This window comes from Asterias amurensis, chromosome 15, assembly GCF_032118995.1.
Source record: "Asterias amurensis chromosome 15, ASM3211899v1".
Lineage (NCBI taxonomy): Eukaryota > Metazoa > Echinodermata > Asteroidea > Forcipulatida > Asteriidae > Asterias > Asterias amurensis.
In genome coordinates, this window is record NC_092662.1 from 12,690,043 (window position 1) to 12,706,637 (window position 16,595).

At 38.8% G+C, this 16,595-nt stretch overlaps 2 protein-coding genes and 1 long non-coding RNA gene across 4 annotated transcripts in view; 1 reads left to right on the forward strand and 2 right to left on the reverse strand.

The window, feature by feature from the left end:
- Positions 1–9,780, forward strand: part of LOC139948340 (uncharacterized) — a 43,937-nt gene extending 34,157 nt beyond the window's left edge. For both annotated transcript variants that reach the window (XR_011787435.1, XR_011787436.1), the window contains exons 3-4: positions 1,529–1,568; positions 7,230–9,780. This is a non-coding gene — a long non-coding RNA (uncharacterized lncRNA). The remainder of the gene's footprint in view (positions 1–1,528; positions 1,569–7,229) is intronic.
- The window catches only part of LOC139948339 (laminin subunit gamma-1-like), a 78,119-nt gene extending 67,782 nt beyond the window's left edge, over positions 1–10,337 (reverse strand). The window contains exon 1 of the mRNA XM_071946475.1: positions 9,849–10,337. Within this exon, the coding sequence (XP_071802576.1) occupies positions 9,849–10,280 (432 nt within the window). The 5' untranslated portion in view covers positions 10,281–10,337. The remainder of the gene's footprint in view (positions 1–9,848) is intronic.
- Positions 10,338–13,009: 2,672 nt separating this feature from the next.
- Positions 13,010–16,595, reverse strand: part of LOC139948408 (ATP-dependent RNA helicase A protein-like) — a 35,492-nt gene continuing 31,906 nt past the window's right edge. The window contains exons 29-31 of the mRNA XM_071946553.1: positions 15,819–16,031; positions 13,978–14,376; positions 13,010–13,121 (exon numbers count right to left, since the gene is read on the reverse strand). Coding sequence (XP_071802654.1) covers positions 13,010–13,121; positions 13,978–14,376; positions 15,819–16,031 — 724 coding nt within the window. The remainder of the gene's footprint in view (positions 13,122–13,977; positions 14,377–15,818; positions 16,032–16,595) is intronic.

Sequence of the window (16,595 nt, forward strand, 5' to 3'; positions counted from 1 at the left end):
TACAGTAGGGTTTTTAAAGACACTGGACACTATTGGTAATTGTCAAAGACCAGTCTTCTCACTTGGTGTACATCTCAACATATGCATAAAAATAATAAACCTGTGAAAGTTTTAGCTCAATTGGTCGTTGAAATTGCGAGAGATTAATATGGAAGAAACAATGTCCTTGTCGCACGAATTTGTGTGCTTTCAGATGCTTGATTTCGGGACCTCAAAATCTAATTCTGCGGTCTCAAAATCAAATTCAAATATATTTTAGTGGAAAATTACTTCTTTCTCGAAACTACATTACTGTTACCAAGTATTACTGTTACCAAGTAAGCTTTTATGCTAACAATTATTTTGAGTAATTACCAGGTGTCACTGCCTTTAAAAAAACCAAAGATAAACACCAAGAAACAAACATCAAAAACTATAGTTTTTAAAATCCTGTGTAGAACCCTGCACCATGGTCTCATACAGTTACTCATATATAGCTCCCCTATGGCTCATCATGTAGAAATACATACAGCCAGTAGATTCAGAACGCTTGAACCAGCTATTCCTTTCCACTTTGCCTGAACAGGTAATTGTCCAACTTCTATTGTGCCCACAAACCACAGGCAAAAAAAAAGTCATAAATATATCAGGCTTTATCCCAACACAAGGACATGAAAGAGACAGACTAAACAATGAATGCTTACTAAACTGGCATTGTGGTCTCCCACTAGTTCCTGTACTCTTGTCCCCATGAACCCATAGACGGAGGTCAACTGTCAGACAGAATCCCAATGACTTCCAGAATACAGCACAATATTTACACTATGGTCACTCAATTGAAACTATGCTATTCTGAATCTGAATTACACACTCATCCTTCATCAAGGTGCGGTAACACCATAGAATGATAATCTCTAATTGAGTGGGGTGGTTCTGAAAAGAACCGTAGGTTTCAACTCAATGTTTCGATCAGTATGTTCTCATCGTCTTCTGGAGAATTAGAACATAACACGGTGTTACCACAAACCTTACTGGATCGTAATTCCACCATGCAAGTTTCAAATCCTACTCAGACTCATCCTATGATGAACACATTCATAATGACACTATTTGGTTTGGATAAATTTGTGTGTATACACCCAAACCAAACAGTACACTCCTATAGTGTCTGCCATACATTAAAAAGGCTCTTTGAAACTTCACACCCACTTTTTTTTGTAGAGAAGACAATGAAGAAACTTCAGTTTTAAACTTGGGAGGAAAACCCCTAGCGAAAACCCATGCAGTCAGGTTTAAGTAGAGACTGAAAAAGGCAATCGGATATCCACATGCAAGGCTCTGGCCAGGGCTCGAACCAGGGTTCACCGAGGTGAAAGGCAGGAACAGAAACCATTGAGCCAACCTGACTCCCCTGACTGTTTTGACTTGCTGTACTTGGTAATCATGGACAGAGGAAAGTAGTTGATGTTTACGTAAGATTCAAAAGTTTGCATGGTGGTAAAACAATCAAGGATCTAAAGTTTATTTTATTATTTTTTTATTTTTTCAGACAAAACTTCAAAAAATGAGAGGATAAAATACAACAAAAGGTAAGCATAGGCAAGCAAAATACAAATCATAATTGTAACCCTTTATAATGGTAACAGTACCATACCTTGTGCTCAACTCTTACAGGGGCACAGGTATTTTGTTCTGGTAAAAGGGGAACCTCTAATCTATGAGGAAAATGTAAATTTGTACAGGAACCTTGCACAGGGCTTCACAGCATTGATAAGCACAGTGCACAACGACAATCATTGTGGGTGCTGTGGGGTATTTAGAGACCTGCAGTACTACTCAGCGTAGTTCTGTCTCTCACCGGTTGTGGTGGATCTGAAACAAACCACTTTAACCACAAACTCAACTTTTTAATCAGAATTCAGTACACACAACAAGAGGGAAAAGGCAGTGTGAACTGACAAGTTCAGTCAAAGTTTCACACTGTCATATACTGCTGCTGATGACAAAAACACACTGACGCTGTCTTTATTGTTACAAATTAAATGTTGTACATGAAATGAAACAAGTGTTGAGTTATGTTGAGTGATGTAACATGTAGGCTACCACAACTTTGGCTTCTGACTGGAACTCCAAACAATGATATGGACAAAATAGGGAGTCCGTCCACATAGGGTTGATAGGTAGCTTAGTGTGCAGGTGGGTGGTTTTCTCAAAGAGTCAATACTATCTCGAGATACTTTTTCACTTAGGACTAACCTTTTAAGGTATACCTCCTAAATAGTCCTTTGACAAGTCCTACATGTAAGTTAGGCCATAGAGTTATTATAAGACCTAGAGGGCGCACTGGTGATGCTGCTTGCACAAACGCGACAGGATCGCAAGATGACACGCACGCCATTCTGTACGCGCGTTGAATATGAAATACACGTTTGAGGTTTTTTTATTGAACGCTCACGCGATGCTGTTTGTTCAACATACAAAATGGCCACACAAACACAAGCTGTGAGATGGCTGTTTTGTCAACTTAGAAAATGGCCGCCTGCGCGCATGCAGGGGCGCATATATAGGCCAGTGCGCCCTCAAGTTCTTATATATAACTCTATGGTTAGGACTATCTTTGTGAAATAGACCCCTGGCACATTAATCCAGATGTCACAACCACCGCTTTAATTCCTGCTACAGTTTATTTGGCTTTGTGCAACCCTTTAGTCAGTTTCCTTGGTGGTTTATTACTTACTATTTGAGGCAGAACAACCATGTCTTCATGCAAAACAGAGTCTGCTTCAAATGTAAGAGGTTGACAATTAATTTGGGACTGGTGAGGGCCTGGAAAGGGGTAGGGGGACGCGCAATCCAAAAAACACAGTTTATAGTCAATGCTGAGGCTTATAAACTGTGGGGGGGGGGGGGGTATTGTGCGTCAAGATTTCCTGCCTTAAACCATGAACTTCACTCTTGAAGGAGCACAGCAGTTTTCCTCTGGTAAAGGGGCACTTCTATGGGGGAAATGAATGGGTGCATTCATTTAGCTTCCCTGGGTCATCCCCGGTGTGTTCGGATAGCTTTTGACGTCATTCCAGGGGCTCACCCAGGTCAGCCCCCAGTGCCCTGCTTGTGGAGTGGGTAAGTTGGGGGCTGGCCCCAGGTAAACGACGTCACTACGAGAGCGGTGAGTGGTTGTTCGTTTAGCTCTTGTCAGGGGCTCCCCCGAGTGAGCAGACCCAGGGAAGCTAAACGAACGCACCATTAGCTTGCATTGGACCCTTGCAGAGGGCACCACAGCAAAAGCACTGGGCACCACTACAATTGCTGTGGGTGCGGTGGTTTTCTTCAAGTACATGTATGATCTACTGAACATGTAGACTACATGCACTATATGTTTACAACTGTCCCATTTTTGGGATCATCAGTGTTGCTTTTGAATGAAACAATTAAATTGGATCCAACCTTTGTTATTTGAAACATCCTTGAGAACGAAAGACAACATTCCCACCATTATGTGCTTTGATAGGCAGGTCACTGTCTATGAATAGAGAGGTATTTCTCTACGATCCATGCTTGCAGGGACTGAACATTTCAGGAGGGGGTAAATAGAAAGCATTAGTGCAGATAATCCCAGTTTCCTGCTTATACAACTGGCATTCAACACAGGCGTTCATTACATCACAACACTGGTATGCTATTCACTGGGGCCCAACCACACCAATCTGGATCAACATGATGCAAGTTGTTTTGTAACTTTTAGGGGACTTATTTAAAACCATCAACAAGATTGGATGGGACATGATTCACTAGACCATGGTAGGTAGAATCATGGAGGATGGATCAGAAAAGATATTTGGACCTTGGAAAAAAAGTAGGGACATTTATTGAGTACAGGGGCTGGCCTAACCATGGAGGTACCTCCATGACCTAACATACGCTCACTAAGTTAATGAACACATGGTGTAGACTATAAGATTTTCAGGCCTTGTTAATAACAATTTTTCCAAGGGCAAACAAATCAGAAGAAAAAAAAACTTATTAAGTAGGAAGAATACCATGCCTGTTTATTGAATAGGAAACATGATTCATTACTTTGATGCAGAGACACGAGGAATTTACAAATTAACTTTTGGTCCCCATACATTAGAAGGAATGGAATGTGAATTAAATGTTTAGCTTGGGCAATTTCTAAGGGACAGATGAGAAAGGAGATTGGACAAGAAAAGTAACTCAACCCAACCCTCCACCCCTCCCTTTGACTACAACGTGTGACATTGCCTGTCAGGTGGCTCAAGAATAGAGACTTTTTAAGCCATTGGTGGAGTCACCTCAGGCAACTTTTCCCTCAACCTTAATGACTTACTGTAGATTGCATATTTTCTTGAGAAAAACATTTTCCTCGACCTCGATGAATTGCCAAAGAGTAAACACTCAAATCAAAAGTAGTTTAGTGACATAGCTATGGGAAGGGGTCTATTATAGAGCTGGTGCTAAGCATCCCATTTCTATGCTCCGTAGAAAGAGCCATTTTGGCAAATTGATAAAATACTGTAGAGCAGATATCATTAATTATACAGGATTGGCAGGAAGTTTAATTGTATTAGTCTGAATGCTTACTGTTGTGAAGTTCATTGTAGAATCATTTTCCCTGTGAAAAATTACCCTCGGAAATGAAGTCAACGTAAAAATAAAAACGCAATCAGCTGATTTTGGTCCATACAACCAAAATCAAGGACAATGAATTTACATGCTAAAAATAATGCACCATGGGTTTTCATCGTTTTCTCCCGACTCTCACAACGGACTTGGCCCACATTTCACAAGTTTTTTTCATTGATCACACAAAAACATAAACACTCTCTGTGACAGTTTTGTCATTTCTACCAATCCTGGAGTCAAATATTTCCAACAAGAAAATGAAACCGCTGGCCATTGGTAAAAACCATACTTTGGTTAATGAGTGCTCTTAAAGACACTGCACATTATTTGGTAATTGTCAAAGACCGGTCTTCTCACTTAGTGTATCTCAACATATGCATAAAATAACAAACCGGTGAAAATTTGAGCTCAATTGGTCGTCGAAGTTGCAAGATAATAATGAAAGAAAAAACACCCTTGTCACACGAAGTTGTGTGCTTTCAGATGCTTGATTTCAAGACCTCCAAATCTAGTTCTGAGGTCTTGAAATCAAATTCATGGTAAAATTACTTCTTTTTTGAAAACTTTATTACTTCAAAGGGAGCCGTTTCTCACAATGTTTTATACTATCACCAGCTCCCCATTAGTCGTTACCAAGTAAGGTTTTATGCTATTAATTATTTTGAGTTATTACCAATAGTGTCCACTGCCTTTAAAGTTACTGCCTGTTAATGTAGTGCAGTCTCACCACATTAACCTGAGGGTCTTGTACTCACACCATGCACAAAAAGTCAATGGAACTACAATCAAAGTTAGCAAACACCTCATGTTTGCACTAGCCCAATAAAATACAATGCCTTTTACCTCCACCCAGGGTCAAATTTGTCAGTGACTGCTATCGTAGAGCAAGTACCGGGTATCATATTTTTAAGGTTCCCATAAAGACAATTCAGAAAACTTGTTCTCATAAAAGTTTCACAAGGAAGAAGTGTATCAAACAAAAACTACCTTATTAATGACACTGGACACTATTGGTAATTATTGTCAAAGACTAGCCTTCACAGTTGGTGTATCTCAACATACGCATAAAATAACAAACCTGTGAAAATTTTAGCTCAATCCGTCGTCGAAGTTGCGAGATAATAATGAAAGAAAAAAACACCCTTGTCCCACAAAGTTGTGTGCTTTCAGATGCTTGATTTCGAGACCTCAAATTCTAAATATGAGGTCTTGAAAAAGTATAAAAATTATGACAATTAAACTTTTTTGTGATGGGCAAGTTATAGCAGTGACCAGTTTAGCTTGTCATTTTACTAGTCCACCAGCTTTTTCAATAGTCCGTTATATTTCAAATGAATAAAGGATGCTTTTCAACACTGAACTAGCCAGCCGGACCACTTGAAGTGAATTCTGACTGTTCCTGATGTGTTTTAACTAGCACTTGGACAGCAGACCACTGTTAAAAGGGAAAACACGGTGAGTCTCAGCTCTTTGAGAAATAATGCACATTGTTCCAGAGGCTGATACATACAGCAGAGGCCGTTTACACTTGCACTGTCCAGGTTTTTCCTGACCGGGGTCCTTAGCAATGTTACAGTATTTGTACAGTTTGGAGTATAGCAGGGTGAGAAAAACAATCTCATTTATCAGATTTACACCTGGCTTTAAAATATAGCGGTGTCCTTCAGACAAGGGAGAACTATCATTTTTGTATTCCTGCAAATTTACAACTGTAGAACAACATTGAAAAGTCTCATCTGTCAATTGTCCAGGATTCTATATTTATAAGACACATAACCCACCCCCTCCTTATACCCTCTTCTGAACCCCAGGCAGCAAACACCAACCTTCGGCCAAACGCTGTTTTTACATCAGATTAAAACCCACTACAGACATCCCCCACCAAACAAAACCAATTCAACAATGAATAAATCCAGCCCAGGCTGAAAAGACCCCAGAGGTACCTTCCAGACCTGCTGTTATGTGCTCTGAATGATTTTTCTTTCTCCCTTAAATTCCACAAAATTTACATAGGTATTATGTCAACTTCCCAAGGAATGGGCCAACACAAAACCACTGATCTCCACAAACAAGACAGGGTGATGGCCTTGCTCTTAATCAATGGGGAAATCTTGTTGTATCTTGGGGTTTGGCATGTATAGGGCTTCAGGTCCTTTTCATTTGGGAGGGTTTTCGCTGAGGAAAAACCAAAAACCGCAGTGTCTGAGTCACCAACAGGTTTTTCATATTTTTTATTTACGCAAAGTTCAACAACTTTGGGATTTTGTTTGTGTTATCATGAAGTGGACCTGCGGTGTTTATCTAGAATCTTGTTTGTTTACTTGCTGGCAATAAAAATATTTTATGGTAGAGTTTTATAATATTTTATTATTCTTTGGGTAGTATTTCATACTGCTTTGCTCTAAATCACATGTGACTAAAACATTTTTCTGTAGGCTTTTTTTTTTTATTCTTGTTAATTTTGGCGTATAATTTTATTTCTGATGTCAATTTACTTAGTAGTGAACTTTCAAACATTGTCATAACCTATTAATTTTAAAAGCATTCTTTCAGCACCCTGCTTATAATTTTTCCATTTTCCTGTCTTTCCCTTTTAATACACACAGGAAATAAAACAACCCCAAGTCCAGCAGATTTGGAAAGATTTAAAGTAATTTGTCAAGAGCTACCTCTCTCATTTATCAAGTTCATTCATATCTGACTCACTTCACTGTCAAGGAATGCCTGCCTTTTAAAGAAGAGTAAGAAATTCTTCAAGGTTATCTAATATGTTCATCAAGACACATCTCCTTCATAACACATGCCTCTGATGCAGGTTAATTTAAAGGGGCGATGCAAGGTAGCTTTGGGAAAAGGTTCATTCATAAATAATACTACTATGTGATGATTTTATTGAAATAGAAGCTTCTGAATTATTGAAATGTTCCGTTTCAGCTTGAACAGCTTGTGGTACACGGTCAGTCACCATGATGATTTAGTGAAACTTTATATTTGTGTATGTTGTTGCATCTCTCATAGTACATCTGTATCAGAATCATAGGGAGACTGCCCTATTGCTTTACAAACGTTGTATTTTATTTATACTGTTTGAAATATTGAGATTACACCAGCTCTTTTCAGAGCCAACGCTCTACCCTAAAGAAATTTACACAGTTGTATCTGCAAGTTTCCTATACCGTAGTCACTTCTTAATTCTGTTTAAATGTTTTAATAGCAGCATAAGTAAGGCCTTTAGCAAATGGGCAAGCTCGTTGATTCTAGTAAGATCTGCTCTAAGACTAGAAAAGCAAAGTTGTGTGTTTGAATCCCAGTAGTAAATCTATGAAATTTTGTTTCTACTTGACTCAGTGAAGTAGTAATAAGTATACAGTAATAAGTGTGTGGTAAAACACAGTAAAGTAAGTTCATTTTGTCAAAATTGTCGCCAGTCAACATTTTTGTTATATTGGAAGGGGAAACGTTATTGGGCAATTGGAACTTACAATGTATGGTTAATACACAAAATGAACTTTACACTGTGTACAGAGAGGGTCGAGGCGCCTTGGTTTTTATAAATTAATACAAGCTTTCTTGATAACCGCTCTCATTCAGTACAATCACGTCATTCAGAAGGGCACTTTGCTGAAAGTGATCTTTGGCCTTCCTGACCAACAAATCAATATGTACCTTTTTCAGGCATTTTATCATCAAGGTAAATAATCACTGTGCATCTAGGAAGAATGTAACAGTCTATGGCCTTGTTGAAAGAGTTGGTTTAACAGGCCGGGAAAACACTCCAGTGAAGCGTGAAATGCACTGTTGCCCATTGCATAGGTAGTATTTGCACTCTGGATATGCTTCAGTTGGTAAATTTTAGCTTTACAAAAAAAAAGCAAGGATGAATTTTTTACTCCAGTGGTGTGACAATGAAATTTTTGTTGTTTCCTGTTTTGGCTACAAATAAAATGCAAATTTTTACCAGAACAGTTTTAACAATCCATTGACCGAGCTGAATAGAAACATTTTTGGGTTTAATTTTAAATTTTAAAGGGTACACTACTACACTAGCCTTGGTTTTCATTTTTAGTTCTTCTTTGCAATGAAAAATTACAACTTTGAGAGAAGTTTCTTTACAGGTAAATCATGCACATCAGCAAGGCTTAATGCTGTTGCAGAGAGCAGGGTTAATCAAAGCTCTTGGTAAATTTCCTTTCAACATTTTTATACATGATCTAGATACATTTAAAATGTTACATTCAAAATGCTGAAAAAGGGGTCAACAAAATTGCAAAATTTTAACCAACACATGGTTTGTCGTATTCCAAAAAACAACTGTGAGATGTGTAGCAAGTGGATAATTGATGGTAATAGCATGAGATAAGCACCATAGTAAAAAAAAAAAATATTCATAAATACCCCAGACAGTTTCTCTACTCATATTGGTGGAGAGCACGTCACGTGGGGGCGTTTAAACGGTTGATAATGACCAGTGTTTATAACCGGCTGGCTTCCGCGTGTCAGGCGTGCAAGATTATCACGCGGACTGCAATTCATAGCTATTAGTATTAGTAACAGCGCGTTATCTACTTCTTAGCGCGTGCGCGTAATCTATTTCTAAGTGCGCGCGTACACACAACCCACGTGCAACAGACTCTTCACAAAGTTTTTGAAAAAAATATTTCAAACCTTGAATTTTTAACTGTCAAAGTGTCTGTAATTGTATTATTATTTTTTTTCGTTTTTTAACAAAAGGGCATTTATGAATGGGAATAAAAGAGTAGTGACTCGTTCTTAAACGTCCGATTAAAACCTTGCAGGAGCGTTGGTGGCGCTAATTCGACCCTGTCGGCTTTAATAAACGGCTGTGTAAGAACTCTTCGCTACCCTTTTATTTCCTTAATTAAATAGTTTGTTTGTTATGTTTTTATTTATCATATTTATAGGCCTAGCACAACAAACAAAAAGCGGAAAAAACACTTTGTGGCACTTGAATTGCCCACAAAGACAAATGATTAAAAATGGTAATATCCTCATACTATATTTATAGACTTCAATTATTGAAGCAGCACTTAAAAAGTTGAAAGGAAGATGCGGAAGAACAAACTTTGACCAACATTTATCCAAACCCCACCCTAACATTACAAAATAAAAATATGATTTAGTGATGTGTTTCTTTTTTAAAAGTATTAAACTAAACAGAAGTACAGGTGGGCAATAAATTCACACTAAAAAAAATGTTTTAAAACCTTACCTAGCGAAATTGTGAGGTTGACAGAATTAGGGAATTGAATTCTTTCCAACATAGTGTCACTCTGCCACCATGTCATCCTCTTTTCCTTATGGTAATCAGTCAAGTAATTCGCCGGGTGGCTTGACTGCTCCGACGAGGCATCGCAGTAAGCACAGGCCCGGGTCGCCCCCGTCACTCCCGTCTGTCTGCAGTACCGCTTCGCCTGGTACTGGCCGCAAGTGTTGGTAGCCTCGGCGTCCAACTCGAAAGCGGCATTCACAAACTCGGGCTGACATCTCTGGGCCCGGCCATTTTCGTCGTAGCAAGGAACAGCAGATTCCTGTGCTAGGACTGCAGTACAGAGATAAGCTAAAAGGAGGAAAACTGGGCGAGGAGTTGTAAAACTTCGCCGGTGAAATCCTGACAAACTCCAAAGTAGTCCTGCCATGTTTGTTACTCTGCATGCACTAAAAAGTCCAACTAAAACTTCAATGGTGAAAATGCATTGACTGCTAAACACAGCCTGGTTCCGTTCCACCTAGCTCATTCAAATCGTACACACAATGCGTTTACCGAGGCGGAAACAAGTCTCCACAGTGGGATCCCCGCTTTTTTGTGGTCTCCACTCAAATGAAACTTTTGCCGTCTGCTGCATGCTGGCGCCTTTTAAATTTATGTACTTTTCAAGTGGAATTTATTTCGTGGACACAATTTTTTAAATTCTTTTGTAAAAATAACATGAACGAATTGATCGCACGCAAAGCTTATGTATCTCTTATTTAGTCTCTGAAATAGGAAGAAAGTCAGTCGCTGACATTACTTTATTCCTATTTATAACTTTTTTATAACTTTTTTCTCAGCCTAATATTATTTAAATTTTTGTTACATAGGGGGAGGGCTGGAGGTGGTTGCTTTTGTAGAAACAAAATATGGAAGTGATATAATAACAGGGCACAAATGATTTTTTTCTTCTTTCGAAAAGCTGTTTTCCAATCGTTGTTAACCCTTTCCTCAAAACATAACCCAATATACTAACCCAATATACTAAGATTCTTATGTGAGGTAATTTAGTTTCGATAGCGTACAAAGCAAAAGAAACCGAGTTGCTTCCTGCAGTGAATTGCTTTTGTAACCACACCACCGTGCCTATTTTTACACCACACCACCCATCATTAAGACTCCAAAGGAAAGCTACAAGTCGGTTTGGATTACAATGGCTACACAATCATACAAAGGAAATTAATACGAGATAATTGTTCCAAGAAATTTCAAGAATTTCACACACCTTCTTCTGGTTTGAATCAAACATTTGGGACCGCTTCTCCAACATGCTCCAACTAAGACTACGACTTTTGAAATGACTGTCTGGCAAAGTATGTTTGAATTGAACTAATTAAACTACATCAAATAATACAATTGGTGTCAATAAGCAAGTGGGAAGAAAATAACAAGTAAATTTTTAAACAAATTAAGTCATAAAGCATTTTTGTTTGTCAATTGAAACCCAAATTTGGACAAAATAAATTAATAAACTGCAGATTAATAAAAGATAAAATAACTTAGACAATGATGCCTGTTACCGCCTCCCCCATTTTAAATCTTTATTTTAGAAATTAAAAATTACCAGAGTAATTATCATTTCATTGTGATAATTTCAATATTTGTAAAACTACTTTTTTTCTTCATTTACACCCACACACCCACAGATCAGGCCTGCATCAGATATATATTATAAACAAAATTGTAAATGGCATTTACATGGGTCTTGTTCAAGAGAAATGTAAGTGGAAAATAGTTTAAATTGACCATGGCAGGGTACAATTTCATTAAGCTGCCAAAGCAGAAATGAATGCTTAAAACTTTCTGCTTAGCAAAATAAGCAGGATATCAGTCAAAAAGTGTAGATGTGGCAAAGTATTTTTTACTGGTAACCTTATTCTGGAAACCATAATTTTGTTGTGCTTAGCTATTTTTGTTTTTGCGCTAAAGCTGCTCTACAAAATTGGGCCCAAAATTCGTAAATTTTACCCTAGTTTCTGTGATGGGGGAATCCATAAATTCCAGGTCTTTACATTTCCTTATTATCCATTATCCATGAAAGTCTCCACACTTGACCACCACACACATGTGCTACATTTCATAAAGCTGTTAAGCAGAAAATATTGCTTAGCAAATGTCTTTGCAAAAAGAAAAATGGGGGGGGGGGGCATTGGTTGCAACAATGTAAACTTAATGGAATTTTGGCTGGTACCAAATTTTTTGCAGAGCATTTTTTTGTTGTGCTAAGGGAAAATTGTATGCTTTAGGAAATTGAGCCCTGACCGTTTTATGGGCTATCATTTTGAACTACAATTTTCTTGGGGACAAAAACACTGGGCAAACTAATTCAGCTACTAATAAATCGAAAATAATTCATTTGGAATTTCAGATGAAAAGTGTTTTTAAGCAATACTGTACTTTATTGTTAAAGAATCACACTACATAACAATAACTGTTCATGGTTTATGTCATTTACTTTTGACAGAACAGAAACAGAAAGGACAGAAAATAAAATAACATAAAATGGGAACTAACATTTTACAGTTCAAACATAACGTCAATACAATTTTGTTGTTATACCGATTTATGATCTGCACAGTACACTCTGTGTTTTTCACATAAATGGGTTTGAACTTTGTGATGTAAGGTGATGTCTCATAATTTTTTTTTAAAGCAAGTACCGCAACAATCAGATACTTTTGTGACGATAGCAGGTGCACACATATATATATACCATTGTTCGAATCAAAGTCGCTGATAACAATGGAATAGAGTTGGTAAGTGGGACTCTAAGTTGAACACCTACTATGGTCTCAGAAGTCGCCCATTTAATTGAGTAATACAGTAGATAATAATGGAAGAAAAAACACCCTTGTCACACAAAGTTGTGTGCTTTCAGATGCTTGATTTTGGTACCTAAAAATCTAATTCCGAGGTTTCAAAATCAAATTCAAACATTTTAGTGGAAGATTACTTCTTCCTCGAAAACTACGTTACTTTATAGGGAGCCATTTTTCACAATGTTTTATACTATCAACAGCTCTTCATTGCTTGTTACCGAGTTAGTTTTTATGCCAACAATTATTTTGAGTAATTACCAATCGTGTCCACTGCCTTTAAGCTGTAGGTTCCACATTACTAGGATTGCCACGTAAAAGAACCCAGAACACTAATCTTGGAAGAATACGAGTTAACCCCTGTGTTTCTGGTACATGTTTCCTCAGGCTTGGCGCTACAGTGATTAAATTCACTACATTACAATAAAATTACATTAGTTTTATTACAAGAAATATACAATAATTACAATAACAAACCCAAAGTATACCTAGGTAGGCCCACTACCATAGAGCTTCTTAAGAAGAAAACACTGCTTATCTATTTCCTGCTTAGCAGAAATGAGCAGGATACCAGCTACAACGGTGTATGTGACCTGATCATTTGGCTGGTAACTATATTCTTGTAAGCATAGTTTTGTTGTGCTTAGATTATTTTAAGTGCTTGAGCAGGTATAAAACAAAATGGGCTCTATTAAGTTTCATCTTTTTGGGTATAAATCAAGGTGAAGTTTACTCAAAGTTTTTGGTAGAACACTAAAGCCCGGTTCATACTTCTTGCGAATGCGAAGCGAATTTGACGTGAATTTGACGCCACAACCCTCCTTTCGCAGCGATATTCGCAAGTGAGTTAAGCAAAGTTGAACTGCTGCGAATAATTTGTTGCGAATTTGTGATGTCAACATTCGTATCGCATTCGCATTCGCAGGAAGTATGAACCGGACTTTAGCCATCCAAGTATACCAGATGCTGTCTCCCATTTCAAAGCACTGACTTTTGGCTTCACATTGACACTGCAAAAACCAGTTATCAGAACTTGTACAATAACAACAAAATTGGTAAGAAAATATTGCACCCAAAAAGTTTTGCTTAGGAAATTGTTTGCAACAAGCTATTTGTACTAATTTTTTGTCAAGCAAGTATATTCATAAACAAAATTTTCTTTTGAAATGGTAAATGAAATCGTAACAATATTTCAAGGAAGTAAGCTTTGTTTCCAACTTTACCATTTACGAACATGAGAACCTTTCATTGCATGGCAGTTTCCTTTACCATCCTCCCCCACCTTGATTCCCTCCTCTGAAGTTGCCTCCTCTCCCGCCTTGGAACCCCCCGAATCCTCGGAATCCCCCACGACCCCCTCCATCACCACCCCTACCTCCCCCAAATCCACTACCACCCTGACCTCCCCTAAATCCACCACCACCTTGACCTCCTCCGAAGCCACTCCCTCCCCCGTATCCACCCCTGAAGCCACCACCACGACCTCCCCCAAATCCAATACCACGACCTCCCCCGAAGCTGCCACCTCGACCTCTGAACCCACCACCACCACCACCGTAACCCGCTCTGAAGCCACCTCTGCTGCCCCCGCGACCTCCCCTGCCTACACCTTCATAACCTGGGGGTCTGCTGAACCGATATCTGGACGGGCCGGATGGACCACTGGGTCTGTAAGGGACAAATGAAAAGAAAATTATCATGTGGTCCAGTGGTTAGACTGCAGGACTTGCAATCACAAGGTTCTGGGTTCGAATCCTTCCAAGCTAACCAATGATTTCACAATGACTAGAATAAGTATTGTCTTCTAGTTATTGGATCACAATTTATTGATTAATGTGCAATTCACAATCATAGGCATTTTAAAACCAAAGTTTATTTAAAGACACTGGACACTATTGGTAATTGTCAAAGACTAGACTTCACAGTTGGTGTATCTCAACATATGCATAAAATTACAAACCTGTGAAACTTTGAGCTCAATCGGTCGTCGAAGTTGCGAGATATTAATGAAAGAAAAAAACACTCTTGTCGCACCATGGTCACACGAAGTTGTGTGCTTTCAGATGCTTGATTTTGAGACCTCAAATTCAAACTATTTTGAGTAATTACCAATAGTGTCCACTGCCTTTAAGAGAGATTGGCTGTTGCCAGATTAGTGTTTATATCCCCTTGTGGGAGTTTGCCGAGTTGCCTTGACGGAAAGATCATCTGAACAAACAAACCACAAGGGTAACTTTCAATTAATTTTGGGAGTACACAAACAAAATTGCCAAGAGCTGGATTTGAACCTGCTACCTCCGGATTCAACTGCTGGTGCTCTACCTAGCCCCATATTTTGGGTAACAGTTAGAGACCATTCAACCTGAGGCTGAGCCCAAGTCGAGGTTTGAGAAAGGCCCCAGGCATCAAGTTCATAATACACCTTGGGAAACGGCAGGAGAGAGATTGGCTTAAGGTCTATTATAAGTTATCATGAAGTGCACTGGAAGAACTGGAAGACGCACTACATTTTTCCGTATTCCACGAGCGCGCATGTTATAACGAATTTATCTTCCAGTCTCACGTTGAAATGCGCAAAGTTTAAAATTTTTAGAACGTTATTTCGCGACAAACAGCATGCACGCCCACAAAGTTTAGAATGTAACTTTTGCACTGTCCGTTTACGCAGCGTAATGCATTGACACTCACAATACACACTTTGCAATAAAAACACTGGAAGTAGTATATAGGTTTTTATACCACCCTTCAGTTCGAGCATCTAATTGGTGGATCAGCGCATACTGGAAGATAAAGGTTATTAATCTGCTGCAAATTGCACATTTTTTTTTTTTTATATGATGTAAGAGCCCCAAGCTCAATTGCATGGCTCTGCTAACCATCAGCAAAGAATCTGTGCTTACGAAATGAGGATATTTTTTGATTACGATAAGCTTATTTCACAGGTTAGCAGGGAACTTCTGCTAGTGCTCTTGCCTAGTCAACGTTATCTGGCATTCTTTGCTTACACAGCTACCTCTGAAATTCAGCGCTTGCCGTGTAAGTAAAGAATGGTGACCGCCCCCGCCAAAAAAAATTTCAAGCAAAGAAGTTTTCTAAATTTTATGACTCACCCTGATTCTTCAAACGACTCTTCTTTGTTGCCTCCGAAGAAGCCCGCCCTTGGTGAGGAGAGCTCGCGTATGATGTTCATCAACGTCTCGTCCTGAGGGGAGGGCGACATGACATTATCCGGGTTGGCAGTCATATTGAAGATGAGGGCTTCGACGGCTGGACGAAGCGCAACGATCTTAGCTGCTGAGGAGTGTGGCATGACCAGCTGGACCCTGTTGGAAGATAAGAAAAATGCTCTTGGGTTATCTCAAATTTAAAAGCATTGTTTATTGACAACTATAGAACTAAAAGTACTTAAAACATCATTTAATTGAAAAGCCTTGTTGATGAATGCGAACAACTTTTAATAGAAAGTTCCGACTTGGTGTCACACAGTTGTTAAGTTGTTAAATCTTCACGGGCAAATCAATAATTTTAGTAACGCACAACAGTGCACTATGCGTAAAAGCTGCATGTGGCACATGGCAACTTTATCAAACTCCTTGCATGATTGGTCGGTAAACCACTCAGCTGCATAGACAAGTTGGTAAGCCAGAAAGCAAGTTGCGCACAACCTTGGGTACAACCTCATCAAAAATTCAGATTTTAACAGAAAGACCACCAACTTAGGGTTTAATACCCAAGTTGGTGGAGCAGTAGTTTCTGCACCCAAGTGATACATGTAATAGCTTTATAATCAGTTGGTAGAGTGCAGGCATGTTAATCCGGAGGTCATTGCCGGTTCAAGTTCCACTGTAGTAAATTTTTCTTTGTTCTTTTCGAGCCCAAATCAACTT